The sequence below is a fragment of the Carcharodon carcharias genome, chromosome 5 (genome assembly GCF_017639515.1).
Source record: "Carcharodon carcharias isolate sCarCar2 chromosome 5, sCarCar2.pri, whole genome shotgun sequence".
Taxonomy (NCBI): Eukaryota; Metazoa; Chordata; class Chondrichthyes; order Lamniformes; family Lamnidae; genus Carcharodon; species Carcharodon carcharias.
In genome coordinates this window covers 45,089,144-45,108,075 of record NC_054471.1, presented here as the reverse complement: position 1 = coordinate 45,108,075, position 18,932 = coordinate 45,089,144, and the positions used below count along the sequence as shown (strand labels likewise).

Below are 18,932 nucleotides of genomic sequence, written 5' to 3'. Positions count from 1 at the left end.
CCTCCCTGACAATCCTGAAATTGTCAACTCGCCATTTAAGGCAATGGGCTGGTTTTTAAGGGGGGTTGGGGGTGAGTGGTACACCGCCACCACCTTCTCTCCTCCCCCCCTCCACCCGAGAAGGAAAGTTGTTTCCAAACCAGCCAACTTTAAATGAGGCTGCCTTGCAGCGATAACATGCTGCCGACAGCCTAAACAGGCTGAGGGTCAGACTTCCACCCCTCAGTGGGAGGAAGTCCCACCCTCGAGAGCTGCTGGCCAATCTGAATGGCCAGCAGCTCGAGCAGTCCCAGTGGCGCCAGAACTCAGTAGTGGTCGCTGCTGGGACTGCAAGCAGACCCTGGGGTGAAGAGGACGTTGCCACTGGAGAGAGAGGGAAGCCTGGAGTTTTGGATGGGGAGGGATCGGGAAACCTAGGGAGGGGATTGAGGGGGCTGGGGCAGGCCAGACAAGGAGGATAAAAGCAAAGAACTGTGGATGCTGGAAATCCAAAACAAAAACAGAAACAGAAATACCTGGAAAAACTCAGCAGGTCTGGCAGCATCGATGGAGAAGAGCACAGTTGATGTTTCGAGTCTTCATGACCTTTCAACAGAACTAAGTAAAAATAGGAAAGGGGTGAAATATAAGCTGGTTTAAGGGGTTGGGGGGGTGCGGTGGTTGTTGGGACAAGAAGCCAGTAATAGGTGGAGGTAACCAAAAGATGTCACAGACAAAAGGACAAAGAGGTGTTGAATTGGTGATATTATCTAAGGAATGTGCTAATTAAGGGTAGAAAGCAGGACAAGCAAGGTACAGATAGCCCTAGTGGGGGTGGGGTGAAGGAATACTAAAAAGTAGAGATAAAACAATGGGTGGAAGTACATTTAAAAATAATGGAAATAGGTGGGAAAAGAAAAATCTATATAAATTATTGGAAAAATCAAAAAGGAGGGGGAAGGAATGGAAAGGGGGTGGGGATGGAGGAGAGAGTTCATGATCTAAAATTGTTGAACTCAATATTCAATCCGGAAGGCTGTAAAGTGCCCAGCCGGAAGATGAGGTGCTGTTCCTTCAGTTTGCGTTGAGCTTCACTGGAACAATGCAGCAGACCAAGGACAGACATGTGGGCATGAGAGCAGGGTGGAGTGTTGAAATGGCAAGGGAGGTCTGGGTAATGCTTGCGGACAGACCGAAGGTGTTCTGCAAAGCGGTCACCCAGTCTGCGTTTGGTCTCTCCAATGTAGAGGAAACCACATTGGGAGCAACGAATGCAGTAGACTAAATTGAGAGAAGTGCAAGTGAAATGCTGCTTCACTTGAAAGGAGTGTTTGGGCCCTTGGACGGTGAGGAGAAGGGAAGTGAAGGGGCAGGTGTTGCTTCTTCTGCAGTTGCATGGGAAGGTGCCATGGGAAGGGGTTGAGGAGTAGGGAGTGATGGAGGAGTGGACCAGGGTGTCCCAGAGGGAACAATCCCTACAAATTGCCGCCGGGGGGGGGCGGTGAAGGGAAGATGTGTTTGGTGGTGGCATCATGCTGGAGTTGGCAGAAATGGTGGAGGATGATCCTTTGAATGCAGAGGCTGGTGGGGTGATAACTGAGGACAAGGGAGACCCTATCATGTTTCTGGGAAGGAGGAGAAGGCGTGAGGGCAGATGCGCAGGAGATGGGCCAGACACGGTTGAGGGCCCTGTCAACCACCGTGGGTGGAAAACCTCGGTTAAGGAAGAAGGAAGACATGTCAGAGGAACTGTTTTTGAAAGTGGCATCATCAGAACAGATGCGACGGAGTCGAAGAAACTGAGAGAATGGGATGGAGTCCTTACAGGAAGAGGGGTGTGAGGAGCTGTAGTCGAGGTAGCTGTGGATATTGGTGGACAGTCTATCACCAGAAATTGAGACAGAGAGGTCAAGGAAGGGAAGGGAAATGTCAGAGATGGACCATGTGAAAATGATGGAGGGGTGGAAATTGGAAGCAAAATTAGTAAATTTTTACAGGTCCCGACGAGAGCATGAAGCAGCACTGAAGTAATCATCGATGTACCGGAGAAAGAGTTGTGGGAGGGGGCCGGAGTAGGACTGGAACAAGGAATGTTCCACATACCCCATAAAGAGACAGGCTTAGCTGGGGCCCATGCGGGTACCCATAGCCACACCTTTTATTTGGAGGAAGTGAGAGGAGTTAAAGGAGAAATTGTCTAGTGTGAGAACAAGTTCAGCCAGACGGAGGAGAGTAGTGGTGGATGGGTTTGTTCGGGCCTCTGTTCGAGGAAGAAGTGTAGAGCCACCAGACCATCCCCGTGGCGGATGGAGCACTAGAGGTATTGGACATCCATGGCGAAGAGGAGGCGGTTGGGGCCAGGGAACTGGAAACTTTATGTGACGTAAGGTGTCAGAGGAATCACGGATGTAGGTGGGAAGGGACTGGACAAGGGGAGAGAGAAGGGAGTCAAGATAGCGAGAAATGAGTTCCGTGGGGCAGGAACAGGCTGACACGATTGGTGTGCCGGGACAGTCCTGTTTGTGGATTTTGGGTAGGAGGTAGAAGCGGGCCGTCCAAGGTTGGGCGATTATCAGGTTGGAAGCTGTGGAAGGAAGATCTCCTTCCGGGGGAGGAACTGCCTGCGCCGCGCCCCCCCCCCCCCCCCCCCCCCCACCCCGGCAAATGATGTGCCTACTCCTTCCTTCCTGCCTTTCCAACAAAGTTGTTTAAAAAATGAGCTTCCCACTCTCGCCCGCCTGCCACTACCCTGCATTTTATGGCAGTGAATTGAGGGCCTTAATTGGGCAATAATTAGCCGCTTGAGGCCCTCAATGGGCCTTAGGGCAGGCAGGCTAGTGGGCACTTTACCCATCCCCATATTATGGGGACCAGGTTGGGGATGGGTAGGTAAGCAGTGGGCTAGCCATAGTTTACGTGCCCCCTTCCTCCCCTGCTGATAAAGCACTAGCCAAGGGCAGTAAAATCCAGCCCATTATTTATTTGGGGATGCCACAGTATTGGTAACAAGTATATTGTTAAATATTAACATTTGTAGTGTCTCTTTCCTAGTGCAATTAATCTTTATCAAATATAACTTAATCTTAAAACCATAGAAAAGTTATGGCATAGAAAGAGGCCATTCAGCCCGTCTTGTCTGCACCGGCTGAAAAAACTAGCCACCCATTCTAATACCACTTTACAGCACCCAGCCCATAACCTTGCAGGTTACAGCACTTCAGGTGCAGATCCAGGTACCTTTTGAATGAGTAGAGCGTTTCTGCCTCAACCATCCATCGAGGCAGTGAATTCCAGATACCTATCACCTTCTGGCTGAAAAGGTTTTTCCTACTATCCGCTCTAATCCTTCTACCAACCACAATCATTGCCCCCTGGTAATTGACCTCTTTGCCAGGGGAAGCAGGTCTTCCCTGCCTGCTCTGTCTAGGCCCCCCTCATAATTTTGTACAGCTCAATCGAGTCACCCCTCAGCCTCCTCTGTTCTAAGAAAAAACATAGTCTACTTAATCTTTCCTCATAACTGCAGTTTCCAGCCCTGGCAACATTCTTGTAAATCTCTTCTGTAGTCTCTCCGGAGCAATTATGTACTTCCTGTAATGTGATGACCAGAACTGTACACAAAACTCCAGCTGTGGCCTATCCAATGTTTTATGCAGTTCCAGCATTACATACCTGCTTTTGTATTCTATACCTCATGCAATAAAGGAAAGCATTCCATATGGCTTCTTTTATCACCTTATCTACCTGTTGGTACCACCTTCAGGGACCTGTGAGCAAGCACTCCGAGGTCTCCCACTTCCTCTGCCCCTTGCAACACCCTGACGTTTATTGAGTATTCCCCTGCTTTGTTTGCCCTCCCAAAATGCATAACCTCGCACTTCTCCAGATTGAATTCCATTTGCCACTTTTCTGCCCACTCAATCAAACCAGATATATCATTCTGGAGTCCACAGCTATCTTCTTCACTATCAACTACATCGTCGATTTTTTGTGTCATCTACAAATTTCCCAATTATGCTGCCCACATTTAAGCCCAAATTATTAATATATACCACAAACAGCAAGGGACCCAACAGTGAACCCTTAGTTTCCTGTCACTGAGTCAAATTTGGATCCAACCCGCCACATTCCCCTGTACCGCATGAGCTTTTACTTTTCTGACCAGTCTACCAGTCTGGCTCTCAGAATTGATTCTAATAATTTGCCCACCACCAAAGTCAGACTGACCAGCCTACAATTATTTGGCCTGTCCCTCACGCCCTTTTTAAACAATGGTACAACGTTCGCAGACCTCCAATCCTCTGGTACCTCGCCTATATCTCGTGAGGATTGAAAAATGATCCTCAGATCATCCTCTATTTCCTGCCTGGTTTCATTTAACAGCCTGGGATACAATCCATCTGGCCATGGTGATTTATCCACTTTCAAGGATGTCAGTCCCTCCAGTACTGTCATTATGCTTATTATATCCTAATATTTCATACTCCTCCTCATTAACTAGAATGTCTGTATCATCCCTCTTCTTTGTGAAGACAGAGACAAAGTACTCATTAAGAACCCTGCCCACATCTTCATTAATGCAGAAGTTACCTTGTATGTCCCTGATGGTCCCTACCCTTTCCTTAATTATCCTCTTGCTCTTAATGTACTGATAAAACATGTTCGGGTTCTCCTTGATTTTACCTGCCAATACTTTTTCATATCCTCTCTTTGCTTTCCTGATTTTAATTTTTACTTCATCCCTATATTTTCTATGTTCCCCTAGGCATTCTAACGTATTAATTTTTTTGTGACTGTCATCAGCTTTCTTTTTTTGATTTCTCTTACCCTGTATGCTTCTAGATAATCAGAGGGCTCTGGATTTGGCAGTACTGCCCTTTTTCTTTGTGGGGACATGTCTAAAATGTGCCCTTAGAATCTTGGCTTTTGAATGCTCCCACTGGTCTGTCACTGATTTCCCTTAAAGTGGCTGTGACCAGTCCACTTTTGCCAGATCACCCTCAGCTTTATAAAATTTATCTTTCCCCAATTTAGAACTTTTACTGCTGTTCTATCTTTATCATTTTCCACGATTATGCTAAATCTAACCATATTATGGTCACTGTCACCCACTGCTACTTCATCCACTTGCCCAGCTTCATTTCCTAAGACTAAATCTTGAACTGCACTCCCTCTCGTTGGGCTTGTTATGTGCTGGCTAAAAAAAGTTCCCTTGAATGCAGTTTAAGAATTTTGTGCTGTCTGTGCCTATTACACTGTTCGTATCCCAGATGATATTAGGGTAGTTGAAGACAAATAATTGTAGGCCGGTCAGTCTGACTTCGGTGGTGGGAAAATTATTAGAACCAATCCTGAGAGCTAATTGAAGTCCCCAATTAATACTGCCCTATTGTTTTTGCACTGAGAAATTTGCCTACATATTTGCTCTATTATCTCCCTCACTAGTATACTCCTAGTAGTGTGGCTGCCCCTTTTTATTTATTTGAGCTCAACCCATATGACCTCATTTGATGATTCGTTTAGTATATCATCCCTCCTCACAGCTGCAATTGATTCTTTAACCAATAATACTACACCCCCACCTTTTTTAGCCCTCTCTTGATTGTCTGAAAAACCCTTTTTCCAGAGATGTCGTGCTGCCACTTTTGCCCTTTAAGACAAGTTTCCGTTATAGCGTTGATATCATGCTACCATGTGTCTATCTGTGCCCTCAGCTCATCGTCTTTGTTTACTTTACTTCTTGCACTTAAATATATACCTTTTAACTGCCAAATTCCTGTACTGTACACTTTTAACCTTTGCTTCTTTTATCCTGCAGAGTCACTTGCTAATTTTCTGTCTCCCACTCCCTGCTCTGAATTTGTCCTAATTGAACCTCCCTTCAGGTTCTTGTCCCCTTGCCAATCTAGTTTAAACCCTCCCCAACACCACTAACAAACCTCCCTGCAAGGACATTTGCCCTGGTTCTGTTCAGGTGTAGACCGTCCAGCTTGCACTGATCCAACCTAGTCCCAATGCCCCAGAAATCTGAAGCTCTCGCTCCTGCACCATCTCTCCTGCCACACATTCTGCTGTATCTGTACTCAATAGTACATGGCCTTGGGAGTAACCCGGAGATTACTACCTTTGAAGTCCTGCTCACTTATCTCTTTCCTAACTCCCTAAACTCAACCTGCAGGACCTCATCCTTTTTTCTACCTATATCATTGGTACTAATGTGGACCACAGTCTCTGGCTCTGCACCATCACCCTCAAGAATGATCTGTAGGCGCTCGGTAATATCCATCACCCTTGCACCAGGGAGGCATCATACCATCCTGGAATCATGTCTGCGACCACAGAAGCACCTATCTGTTCCCCTAACTATGGAATCCCCTACCACTATTGCTCTGCTGTCTTTTCTCCTCCCTCCCTGCAGAGCTGAGCCACCCAGGGTGCTCTGGTCATGACTCTCGCTGCTCTCTCCAGAGGAACCCTTCTCACCCATTGGTACTCAGAACTAATTACCTGTTAGAAAGTGGGATGTCCTCAGGGGACTGCTGCACTACCTGCCTTGTTTTTCTTGTTTGTCTGGCAGCCACCCAGTCCCTCTCTGCCTGCACCTTCTTAAGCTGCGGGGTGACCACCTCCTGAAAGGTGCTATCCACGTAGCCCTCACCCTTGCAAATGCATCTCAGTGACACCAGTTGCTCCTTGAGTTCCAAGATATGGCGCTCAAGTTTTTGCATGTGGTGGCATTTTCTGCACATGTAGTTGTCCAGGACATGTGTAGCATCCTGGAGTCATACGTGGGACAGGATGTGCATTCGACAGGTGTGAGCAGCCCTGCCATGCCTCAAATGGTTTATTTACTGCACCAAAATTGAAAGCTAAGTAAACACAATAATAAGTTAATCAATTAATTACTTTTAATTAGTTAATTTATAATTTATAACCACTACAACTCCCAATAAGCTTTATTATTATATATTTATATTCCCAATAAACCTTCTTGTACCATGTGTGTTTTGGACGAGCTTAAAACATTTGCTCTAGTGGAGATTGGCGTAAAACAAAACCTCTGAAGTTGCATACTATTAGAGTTTTATCAGAATGTGAGGAAAATTTGTTCCTGGCAACTTAGGGGTGACTTTGTTCCTTTGATCTTGACCTTCATGTTCCCTGTATTATAAAGAAGGAGTGCAAAGCATTTAAACATTTGAACTGTGGCTTTTACCATAGATTAGCGCAAGATGTGTTGCCACTTGTTGTAGCTCTGATCCTCTTCAAAATCTATAGTTGAGTCCATTACAGTTAGGTGAAAAGCTTCATAATGTTAGAACTATTGTCCTTGACTTGTGTAGGCCACAACTTCAACATATAGGAAAGACATCTTTCTCTTAATGTGGTTCATATGAATTTGTAATAAGTGCACCAAGAATAGAACATATCTTTCAAAGCCTGCATTGACTGTATTTAAAACTCAAATCGTCTGACCTCAAAAGATTTAAGTTGATCTTTTTGGCAGCTAATGGGGATGTTGCTTTATGCCATTTTGCGGACCCGACTGCAGTTATATAGACTTGACCGAGTGGCTGTATCCACAGCTGGAAAGAATCTGTCAGTTAGGTGCACTCCTGTATTTTGGATTGTATTCTTAATAAGAAAAGGTTGGATGTGTGCCTGGACATGTCAGTATAAGCCTGTTCCAACTTCAGAATAGATTTTGTTTCTATTAATGGAGATATGGGGAAGAATAAATGCATTTTCTTTGAGTAATTACAGTAACAGGAATTAAATAAGCAAGATAATAACAAATGTTGTTTTGACTGTATAAATGTTTGTTGAACATATGGTGAGAAAATAATTTGGCCCAAGACCAGTGTATGGTACTTTAGACATGGCAGCAAAAGTGGGAAAGTGTTTGTCATGTTCAAAAGAAAATTGTGTTTAAATTGTGTACAGAAATGGAATTAACAATTGAGCACTTGCACTGCACTGAGAATAGTTTACCTTTTTTAGTAATTATGTATAAATATAGAGTCCTGGGTATTGATCAGTATCTGTTGAGTTGGTAGGAGTCACATGGTTTACAGAAAATCATGGATAACTCAAGATTTTTTGAGCACAAAAGATTCATAGCGATTCATTGCGTCTTCTTAAATTATGTGGCAACTTTAACTAGTTGGAGGACATTTTTTCTCTTGAAGCTGTTCTACAAATCCATTTTTCACATGCCTTCCTCTCTTGTTGCTATCTTCTGTGATTCAGATATGCCAAAGCAGTTCTGCCACACGAAACTTTTAATATTATCTGCTAAATGAAATGCACGCAAATGCTGCCTGGAAGATGTCTGACACGTAACACATTATCTTGTAACCAAGATATTGCTTACTATTTGACAATATTCACATGGCTCAAAATCACAACCAGTCAGAATGGCAAACTATGTTGCCCAGCTATGTCAAAATACCCTTTTGGAGAACATTCAGGTAAATGTATAATGAAGATTTATTTTTGTTCCAGAGAACATTGACTGATTTAAAGCTTACTTTTGCTTTTTGTCAGAAATATATGAAGTGTTTCATTTTGATATGCCTCCTGGGATTAAATTTTCCTTGACAACAGTATGTTAAACGGGAGTTAAATTATTTTGCCCTCTGTTGTGCAATCTCACAAACACAATTGTTGTGCAAGTTCTATTGTAGTTAGGTGTACTAAAAGTAATGCACCTGTAGCAGTCCATCTGAAAGCACTTACAAATGGCCACCTAAGCAGTGTAAATAGTACTCCCTGGAGTACACTGTTTCGGGCAGAAGTGAAAGAACTGCAGACAGAGGAAATAAAGATTTATAGATGAAGATCTCCAGGTCATAGTCACTGGTAAGAGGGCAAGGAGATTTTCTATGTAGTGTGCAGTAGGCCAACCCACAAATAATCAGAAGTTCGGGCTGTCATGGGAGGCCATTAATAGGGCTGCATATGCGAGGCCATTACAAAGGCTGCATATACGAGGTTATGTACCCTTTTTTCTCAGGCAAGAGTGCTCCCACTAACTCAAGCTGGCACTAAGCTGGCAACAGTAATAAAAAAATTGTTACAAAAATCAGGAAAGAATATTAAATGAATAAAGTTTATTCTTGGGAAAGAGCTCCTCAATCATAACCTGATGTGAACTCCCTGCTTTTGCTAGTTCTTTGACATCATCATCATCTTCCTAATGCGCTATGACTTATCACATGTCCTTATCAATCAGACAGATGTATGCCTGTTTCCATGGTTATATTGTGTAGCACAGCACTGTCATTTTGACATTACTCTAATGCTATATTATAATATGTTCTGGCACATATTAAACATGAGAATAGTTTTTTCAACATCCCAAATGTATGCCTGATGTGGTTATAGCTCCTGTTCTTCTTCAAGCAGAGACATTTAAGGAGAGCTTTGATGGACATGTTCAAAATCTTGAAGGGTTTCAATAAAATAATTAAGGAGAGACTGTTTGCTGTGGCAGAAGCGTCAGTAACTAGAAGTCACACATTTAAGGTAATTGGCAAAAGAACCAGAGGAAACGTGAGAGAATAAAAATTATACACTGCAAGTTTGAATGATTTGAAAAGCACGGCTTGAAAGGGTAGTTGATAGATCCAGATTGAGTATTAACTTTGAAAAGGAAATTTGAAAAGGATAAATATTTGAAGAGGAAATGTTTGCAGTGCTATAGGGAAAGAGCAGAGGAACAGGTTCAAAGTGCTGGCACAGACACAATAGGCTGAATGGCCTCCTGCATTATATAGTTCTGTCCTTCTATGAATGTATAGCTTGTGAGCTTCCTCGTTCCATCAAGCTCTTCAACTATTGCAAGTTAGTTTTTGTTTCATTCCTCCCACTCTGGATGATGACATTACTGAGCAATTTGCAACCTGTGCATAAAATAAAGTTCAAAATAAAATGCTGAAATAAAAACAGAAAATGCTGAAACTACTCAGAAGATTGGACAGTAGCTCTGGAGAGAGAAATAAAATTATCATTTCAGGTGGATGAAATTTTCATCCCAGAACTAGAAAAAGTCAGAGATGCAACAGGTTTTAAGCATATACAGAGGCAGCAAAATACTGGGGATGCTGGAAACCTGAAATAAAGTGCCAGAATACTCAGCAAGTTTGGTAGCACCTGTGGAGAGAGAAATGGAAATGGAGTTAACTGACAAAGAATCATATTCGACTTGAAACATTCCTCTCTCCCTCTCTCTCTCTCTCCATTTCCAGCACTGGCCCTAACCCTAACCCTAACCCTAACCCTAATGCTGGCATGGTGGAGGAGGAAAGGACAAAAGGGAAGATCTGTGACTGAGTGGAAGGGAGGAGAGATTAAATGACAAAGGGGATGATAGTACAAGGCATAAGAGGATGGTAATGGGACAAGAAATAAAGGTGGATCCAGAGGAGATACAAATGACAATAGCAGAATTATTACCAACAGCTCCTATCTGATAAAAATGGAAGCAGTGATTATGATTTGCAATTGTTAAACTCAATGTTGAGGTTGTGAAGTGTCTAATCATAAATTGGGGTGATGTTCCTGAAACTTCCATTAAGCTTTATTTATAACATTGTAGGAAACTCAAAACAGAGAGGGAGTGGGGCAGAAAAATACAAGCGGCCAGAAGCTAAGGGTCACACTTGCAATGTTGCGCCAAATTTGTGTTGAGCACCCCAATGCCGTATACCAAATTGAAAGAAGTACATTTAAATGCCTTTTTCACTTGGAGGGATTGTTTTGGGAACTCAGTTATGGGCAGGGAAGAAGTGAAATGTCAGATGTTACATCACTGCGCTTACATGGGAGGTGCCATGAGATCGGGAAGTGTGTTGAGGGTGATTGAAGAGGTGCTGTGGAGAGAATTGTTCTCTCCCCCCCCCCCCCGCCCCCGAAAAATGCTGGAAGTGGAGGTGAGGGGGAAATGTATTTGGAAAGCTGAAGTTGTGGAAATGATGGAGAATGATCCATTGCAAGGTGTTTCTGTGGGAACCCTATGCAGAGAGAAACGAAGATACATGCCTTTTTTGGGATACATGGAACATTGTTTGTCCTAGTCCTAACCAGGTTCCCTCCCTCACCCCTTTTTCCATCATGTTGATGACTATATCAGTGCCATTTCCTGCTCTCGTTCAGAAATGAAAAATTTCGCCAACTCTGCTTGCAATTTCTATCCTATCATAACCTTCACATATCCCAAATCTGACTCTTCTCCTTGCTTCCTTGTCTTCTTTATCACTGTTTCTGGGGGTAGGCTGTCAACAAATATCTGCTATAAGCTCACTGACTCCATCAGCTACAGTGACTTCACTTCTTCACACCTGCATACTTAAGGACTCTTCTCCATTCTCCCGATTTCTATCTCGCATCTCTGCTGACGATGTCACCACCTTCCATACCTGTACTTTTGCAATGTTGTCCTTTTTCCTCAGCGAGGATTTCCCTCTATCACGGTTCACATGGCCCTCGACGGTCCACTTCGTTTCCCACATTCTGCTCTCCGCCCTTCCCTTCCCTCCCAGAACCAGCAAATGCAAAACACTGCCAATGCTAGAAATCGGAAATAAAAACAGAAAATGCTGAAAATACACAGCAGGTCTGGCAGTATATTTTCTTTCATACATGGGATGTGGGTTTCGCTGGCTGGGCCAGCCTTTATTGCCAATCATCAGTTGCCCTTGAGAAGATGGTGATGAGCTGCCTTCCTAAACTGCGGTAGTCCATGTGGTGTAGGTATAGCTACAGTGCTGTTAGGAAGGGAGTTCCATGATTTTTACCCAGCGACAGTGAAGGAACAGCAATGTATCTCCAAGTGCAGATTGCGAGTGACTTGGAGGGGATCTTCCAGGTGGTGGTGTTCCCATCTAGCTACTGCCCTTGTCCTACTGGTTGTGGGTTTGGAATGTGCTGTCGAAGGAGCCTTGGTAAATTCCTGCAGTGCATCTTGTAGATGGTACACATTGCTGCTACTGCGTGTCGGTGCCGCAGGGAGTGAATGTTTGTGGATGTGGTGTCAATCAAGTGGGCTGCTTTATCCTGGATGCTGTCAAGCTTCTTGAGTGTTGTGGGAGCTGTACTCATCCAGGCAAGTGGGGAGTATTCCTTCAAACTCCTGACTTGTACCTTGTAGATGGTAGACAGCTTTGGGGAGTCAGGAGGTGAGATACTTGTTGCAGGATTCCTAGTCTCTGACCTGCTCTTGTGGGCACAGCATCTATATGGTTAGTCCGGTCAGTTTCTGGTCAATGGTAACTTCCAGGATATTGATAGTGGGGGATTCAGTGATGGTAGTATCATTGAACGTCAAGGGCGATGGTTAGACTCTCTTTCGTTGGAGATGGTCATTGCCTGGCACTTGTCTGCCACAAATCTTACTTGCCATTTGTCAACTCAAGCCTGGATATTGTCCAACTCTTGCTGCTTTTGAGCTTTTGAACATGGACTGCTTCAGTATCTGAGGAGCTGCGAATGATGGTGAACATTGTGCAATCATCAGCGAACATCCCCACTTCTGACCTTATGATGGAAGGAAGGTCATTGATGAAGCAGCTGAAGATGGTTGGGCCTAGGACACTAGCCTGAGGAACTCCTGCAGTGATGCCTTGGAACTGAGATGATTGACCTCCGACAACCACAACCATCTTCCTTTGTGCTAGGTATGACTCCAACCAGTGGAGAGTTTTCCCCCTGATTCCCATTGACTCCGGCTTTGCTAGGGCACCTTGATGCCACACTCAGTCAAATGCTGCTTTGATATCAAGGGCAGTCACTCTCACTTCACCTTGGGAGTGCAGTTCCTTTGTTCATGTTTGAACCAAGGCTGTAATGAGGTCAGGAGCTGAGTGGACCTGGTGGAACCCAAACTGGGCATCAGTGAGCAGGCTATTACTAAGCAATTGCTGCTTGATAGCACTGTTGATGACCCCTTCCATTACTTTACTTATGATCAAGAGTACAGGATATACCTGAGCAATTTTCCACAAAGCTGGGTAAATGCCAGTGTTGTAGCTGTACTGGAACAGCTTGGCTAGGGGCACGGCAAGTTCTGGAGCACAAGTCTTCAGTACTATTGCCGGAATAATGTCAGGGCCCATAGCCTTTGCATTTTCCAGTACCTTCAGCAGTTTCATGATATCACATGAAGTGAAACAAATTGGCTGAAGACTGGCATCTGTGATGCTGGGAACCTCTGGAGGAGGCCGAGATGGATCATCCACTTGGCACTTCTGGCTGAAGATTGTAGCAAATACTTCAGCCTTATCTTTTGCACTGATGTGCTGGGCTCCCCCATCATTGAGGATGGAGATATTTGTGGAGCTCCTCCTCCAGTGAGTTGTTTAATTGTCCACCACCGTTCATGACTGGACTGCAGAGCTTAGACCTGATCTGTTGGTTGTGGAATCACTTAGCTCTGTCTATCACTTGCTGCTTATGCTGTTTGGCATGCAAGTAGTCCTATATTATAGCTTCACCAGGCTGACACCTCATTTTTAGGTATGCCTGGTGCTGCTGCTGGCATGCCCTCCTGCACTCTTCATTGAACCACGGTTGATCCCCTGGCTTGATAACAATGTTAGAGTTGGGATATGCCGGGCCATGAGGTTACAGATTGTATTTGAGTACAATTCTGCTGCTGCTGATAGTCCACAGCGCCTCATGGATGCCCAGCCTTGAGTTGCTAGATCTGTTTGAAATCTATCCCACCTAAAGTGGTGGTAGTGCCACACAACACGATGGAGGGTATCCTCAAAGTGAAGGTGGGACTTCGCCTCCTCCTACTGATGCTGTCATGGATAGATGCATCTGCGGCAGGCAGGTTAGTGAGGATGAGGTCAAGTATGTTTTTCCCTCTTGTTGGTTCCCTCACCAACTGCTGCAGACCCAGTCTAGCAGCATGTCCTTTAGGACTTGCCCAGCTCGGTTAGTAGTGGTGTTACCGAGCCACTCTTGGTGATGGACATTGATGTCCCACACCCAGAGTACATTTGCCACCCTCACTGCTTCCTCCAAGTGGTGTTCAACATGGATGAGCACTGATTCATCAGCTGAGGGAGGGCGGTATGTAGTAATCAGCAGGAGGTTTCCTTGCCCATGTTTGAACTGATGCCATGAGACTTCATGGGGTCCGGATCGATGTTAAGGACTCCCAGGGCAACTCCCTCCTGACTGTTTACCACTGTACCGCCACTTCTGCTGGGCCTGTCCTTTTGGTGGGACAGGACATACCCAGGGATGGGGATGGTGGAGTCTGGTACATTTGCTGTAAGATATGATTCCATAAGGATGACTATGCCAGGCTGTTGCTTGCCTAGTCTGTGAGACAGCTCTCCCAAGTTTGGTACTAGCACGCATATGCTAGTAAGGAGGATTTTGCAGGGTCAACAGGGCTGAGCTTGCCGTTGTCATTTCCAGTGCCTAGGTTGGTGCCAGGTAGTCCATCCGGTTTCATTCTTTTTTTGAGACTTTGTAGCAGTTTGATATAACTGAGTAGCTCATTTCAGAGGGTATTTTAAGAGTCAGCCACATTGCTGTGGGTCTGGAGTCACGTGTAGACCAGACCAGGTAAAGACAGCAGACTTCCTTCCTTAAAGGACATTAGTGAACCAGGTGGGTTTTTACAGATGGGTTTTATGGAGAGATAGAGTTAACATTTCAGGTCGATTATGCTTAATCAGAACAAAGTCCCAAATAATGCCTTTCAGATAAAATAGTGATTTACTTGCACTTCTTTCGATTTAGTATACTGTATTCGCTGGTGATGATGTGGTCTTCTTTACAATGGGGAGGCCAAACACAGCTTGGGTGATTACTTTGCAGAACATCTCCATTTAGTCCTTAAGCGTGACCCTGAGCTTTAGGTCATTTGTCATTTTAATTCTCCACTTCCTGTTTGTCCTTGGCCTCCTACACAGTTCTAATGAAGCTCAACAAATGATCGAAGAGGAGCACTGCATCTTTCAGTTAGGCACTTTACAACCTCAACATTGAGTTCAACTATTTGAGATTATAACTATTACCTCCATTTTTCAGACAGTAGCAGTTGGTAATAATTCTGCTCTTGCCATTTACACCTCTAGATCCATCATTTATTTCTTTACTTGTCCCAATACCAACCCCTTTTGCCATGCACCCTTTTGTCAATTAACGTTTTCTGTTTTCCACTTTCATAGACCTTCCCTCTTGATCTTTGCTTTGTTCCCCTTTTCACTTTGTACTTGTGTCAAACCTGTTACATCGCTAAATTTTTCCTATTCTGACAAAAGGCCTGTCAGCCTGAAACATTAACTTTGTTTCTTACCCACTAATGCTGCCTGAGTTACTGAGTATTTCCAGCACTTTCTGTTTTAATTTAAAATACTTGAATGGTAAAGGGGAGAGAGAGAGATCACACCTAAAGTAACAGCAGCACTTGTAGAAACCAGCAGATCAAATATTTAATGAATAGATTCAATAGAAGGATGAAATTAATTCCAATACTTTCAAACTGTCTAAATGTTTATGGTGCCACAATACTGCAATTTGCTTCTGGCTTCAGTTGGATACACCAAATCAGTAAATTCTGTCCTGTATTCTTTTTTTGAAAATCAGAGAGAAATTGTATACATTTTATTAATATGTATTTTGAAGGAAATGATCAGTTTTGATTGAAAGCACTTTTGTACTCTTCTCTCCTGACCATCAAGCAATTCCAATCTAAATGCTTTGAATTGCAGAGAGAGGTTTTTGACATTCATTTTTGTCATTCATGGGATGTGGACATTGTTGTTTACTAGGTTAGCATTTATTGCTCATCCCTAATTGCCCTTGCCCTTGAGAACTGAGTGGCTTGCTAGGCCATTCAGAGGGCATTTAAGAGTCAACCACTTTGCTGTAGGTCTAGAATCACATGTAGGCCAGACCAGGTAAGAGTGGCAAATTTCCTTCCCTAAAGGACATTAGTGAACCAGATGGGTTTTTACAACAATAGTTACATGGCCAGATTTTGTATTTAATTTTAATTTCACCATCTGCCATGGTGGGATTTGAACCCAGGTCCCCAGATCATTACCCTAGGTCTCCGAATTATCAATCCAGTGACAATATCACTTTACCTCTCCATGCAATTATGTTTAGATTCATGAGCCTTGTCTATCTAAAAAAATAAATGCCTAATCTTTAGGAATATCCATTCTCTTTGTCTGTTAAAGTAGCCTAATAATTGCAGTAGTTCCATGTTAAGTTGTTCATCAGTTCGCATTATCTGCTTGTTCAACAACCATCCCTTTTTCTTTGCTTTCATGGGCTTGTTTACCACTCTAATGTGATGCTGCAATGAACGATATATACTTTGTTCTTTTTATTTCTCTATACAGTGTAAAATAGTTGCTGTGTTTAACAATAAAGCAGTTGAGACTTTCTCTTGGAGATTTTATCCCACTTACTCATCACTGACAGTTTAGCCTTTATGTGAGAACACTTTGTGGTTTCAGAGTTTTTTGCTCAGCATTCTCTGGGACTCCTGTAGACTGAATAGTCTGAACTTTAGCAGAACTTTAAACAGGGTTTTTTTCCATTTGCTTATCAGTCTCTCTTGCTATCTTACAGGGACATTCCTGTGGACTTCAAGTACATTGCTGAGCCAAGTATGCATTCCATGCCTGCAGTAACTTTGTCGCCAAATGGTGAGTTTGTCTAATCTCTGCACTTATCACCCTGACCATTAAGCCCCACTTCATTAAAACATACTATCAGAAACCATGTCATATTTTTAACAATATAGTTGATCACAACAATAACCTTAATTTATATAGTGCCTTTAACATAGTGAAATGTCTTGAGGCATTTCACAAAAGCGCAGTCAAACAAAATTTAACATTGAGGTCACATAAGCAAGTATAAGAACAGACGATCAAAAGTGGTAGCTTTTAAGGAGCGCCATTAAAGGCAGAAAGTGAAGTGGCAAGGCGGAGGGATTTAGGGAAAGAATTCTGGAGCTTACGGCCTAGGCAGTTGCCAGCATGACCGCCGCTGCTAGATGGTTAAAATCAAGGATAATCAAGAGGCCAGAATTGCAAGATCACTGAGATCACAAAGGTTTTTAGGGCTGGAGGAGGTTACAAAGTTGGGAGAAAGATGAGGCTCATCCAAATCTACCATTGTACCATCTATTTCCTTCTCCCTCAAATGCTTGTATAGCTTCCCTTTAAATGTATCTATACTATTCACTTCAACCACCATTTGTGGTAGCAAGTTCCACATTCTTACCACTCTAGGTAAAGAAGTTTCTTCTGAATTTCCTATTGGATATCTTGGTGACTATCTTATATTGTTTCCCTTTAATTTTGCTATTCCCCATAAGAGGAAACATTATTTCTGTATTCACTTTATCAAAACCTTTATAATTATAAAAGACCGCTATTAGGTCACCCCTCAGCTTTCTTTTTTCAAGAGAAGATCCAACCTGTCAATCCTTTCCTCAAATGTATACCACGCATTTCTAGGATCACCCTTGTAAATCTTCTCTGCACCCTCTACAGTGCTGTTGTATTCTTTTTTACAATATGGACACCAGAATTGCACGCAGTACTCTTAAGTATGATCTAACCAAGGTTCAGTATGGGTTTAGCATAACTTCCCTACTTTTCGATTCCATCACTCTAGAAATAAAGCCGAGTGCTTCGTTTGGTTTTTTTTAATGCCCTTGCTAATCTGTGGCATAATTTGATTGATGAATTTGTACTCAGAGATCGCATTGTTCTTCTACCCGACCTAGGTTTGCAGCTTCCAAGGAATAAGTGACCTCCCTATGCTTGTTACCAAAATATACTATCTCTCATTTATCTGTGTTGAATTTCATTTGCCAATTACTTGCCCATTCTGCAAGTTTAATAATGTCCTCCTGTAACCCTCCTCAGTATTGACTATTCCCCAAATTTGGTGTCATTCGCAAATTTAGAAATTGTGTTTTTGATTCTAAAGTCCAATCTGTTAATGTAAATTGTGAACTGCAGTGGTTCCAGCACTTATCCCTGTGGAACATCACTTCCCACCTTCTGCCACTGAATAACTGCCCTTTACTCCCACTCTCTGCTTCCTGTCTTGAAGCCAGCTAGCAATCCATTCTGCCACTTGTCCCCTGACTCCACATTCTCCAATAATCTATTATTGGGCATCTTAACAAAAGGCCTTTTGAAAGTTCAGTTAATCTATATCCACTGCATTACCATTGTCTACTCTCTCTTGTTACCTCCTCAAAAATTCAATAAGGTTGGTCAAGCAAGATCTCCCCTTTTGAAATCCATGCTGACTATTTGGTATTGTATTTCTCATTTATAGATGTTCTTCCATTCTCCCCTTTAGTGAAGATTCCATTATTTTTCTTACCACGGATATTAAGTTGACTGGTTTATAATTCCCTGGCCATGATCTATCCTCCTCCTTAACTATCTGTTGGTCCTGTAGCATTACTCTTTTTTCTCACGAATGATTAAATATATGTTGTAATGCATCTGCCACCTCTTCTCTAGATTCCTCTAAAATATGAGGATGCAATCCATCCGGATTAGGGGCTTTATCCGCTTTGAGTTTGTTTAATTTATTCAATATATCCTCTTTTTTTTAAATACACTTATCTCATCATTCAGTGTCATGTCTACCCGTTCTATCTGCCTGGTAAATACGGAAAGGAAGGAACTATTCAATATTTCTGCCGTCTGTCTATCATTACCTGTGTTATTATCCTCTCCACCCCTTAATGGTCCTATTCCCATCACAGCCTTCCTTTTTTTATTGACGTGCCTGTAAAATATTTTACTGTTTTGTTTTTTGTGCCTTAATAATTTAATTTCATAGTTCACTTTGTTGATTTCTCTCCTAATCTCTTACTAATCTCTCTGCTGTCTATGTACTTAATATATGCCTCTTTCCTAGCCCTCAATTGTTCCCTTTTGCCT

At 43.1% G+C, this 18,932-nt stretch overlaps 1 protein-coding gene across 1 annotated transcript in view; it reads left to right on the top strand.

The window, feature by feature from the left end:
• cdc40 (cell division cycle 40 homolog (S. cerevisiae)) overlaps positions 1-18,932 on the top strand; it is a 147,090-nt gene that overhangs the window by 117,024 nt on the left and 11,134 nt on the right. The window contains exon 13 of the mRNA XM_041188268.1: positions 16,585-16,661. Within this exon, the coding sequence (XP_041044202.1) occupies positions 16,585-16,661 (77 nt within the window). The remainder of the gene's footprint in view (positions 1-16,584; positions 16,662-18,932) is intronic.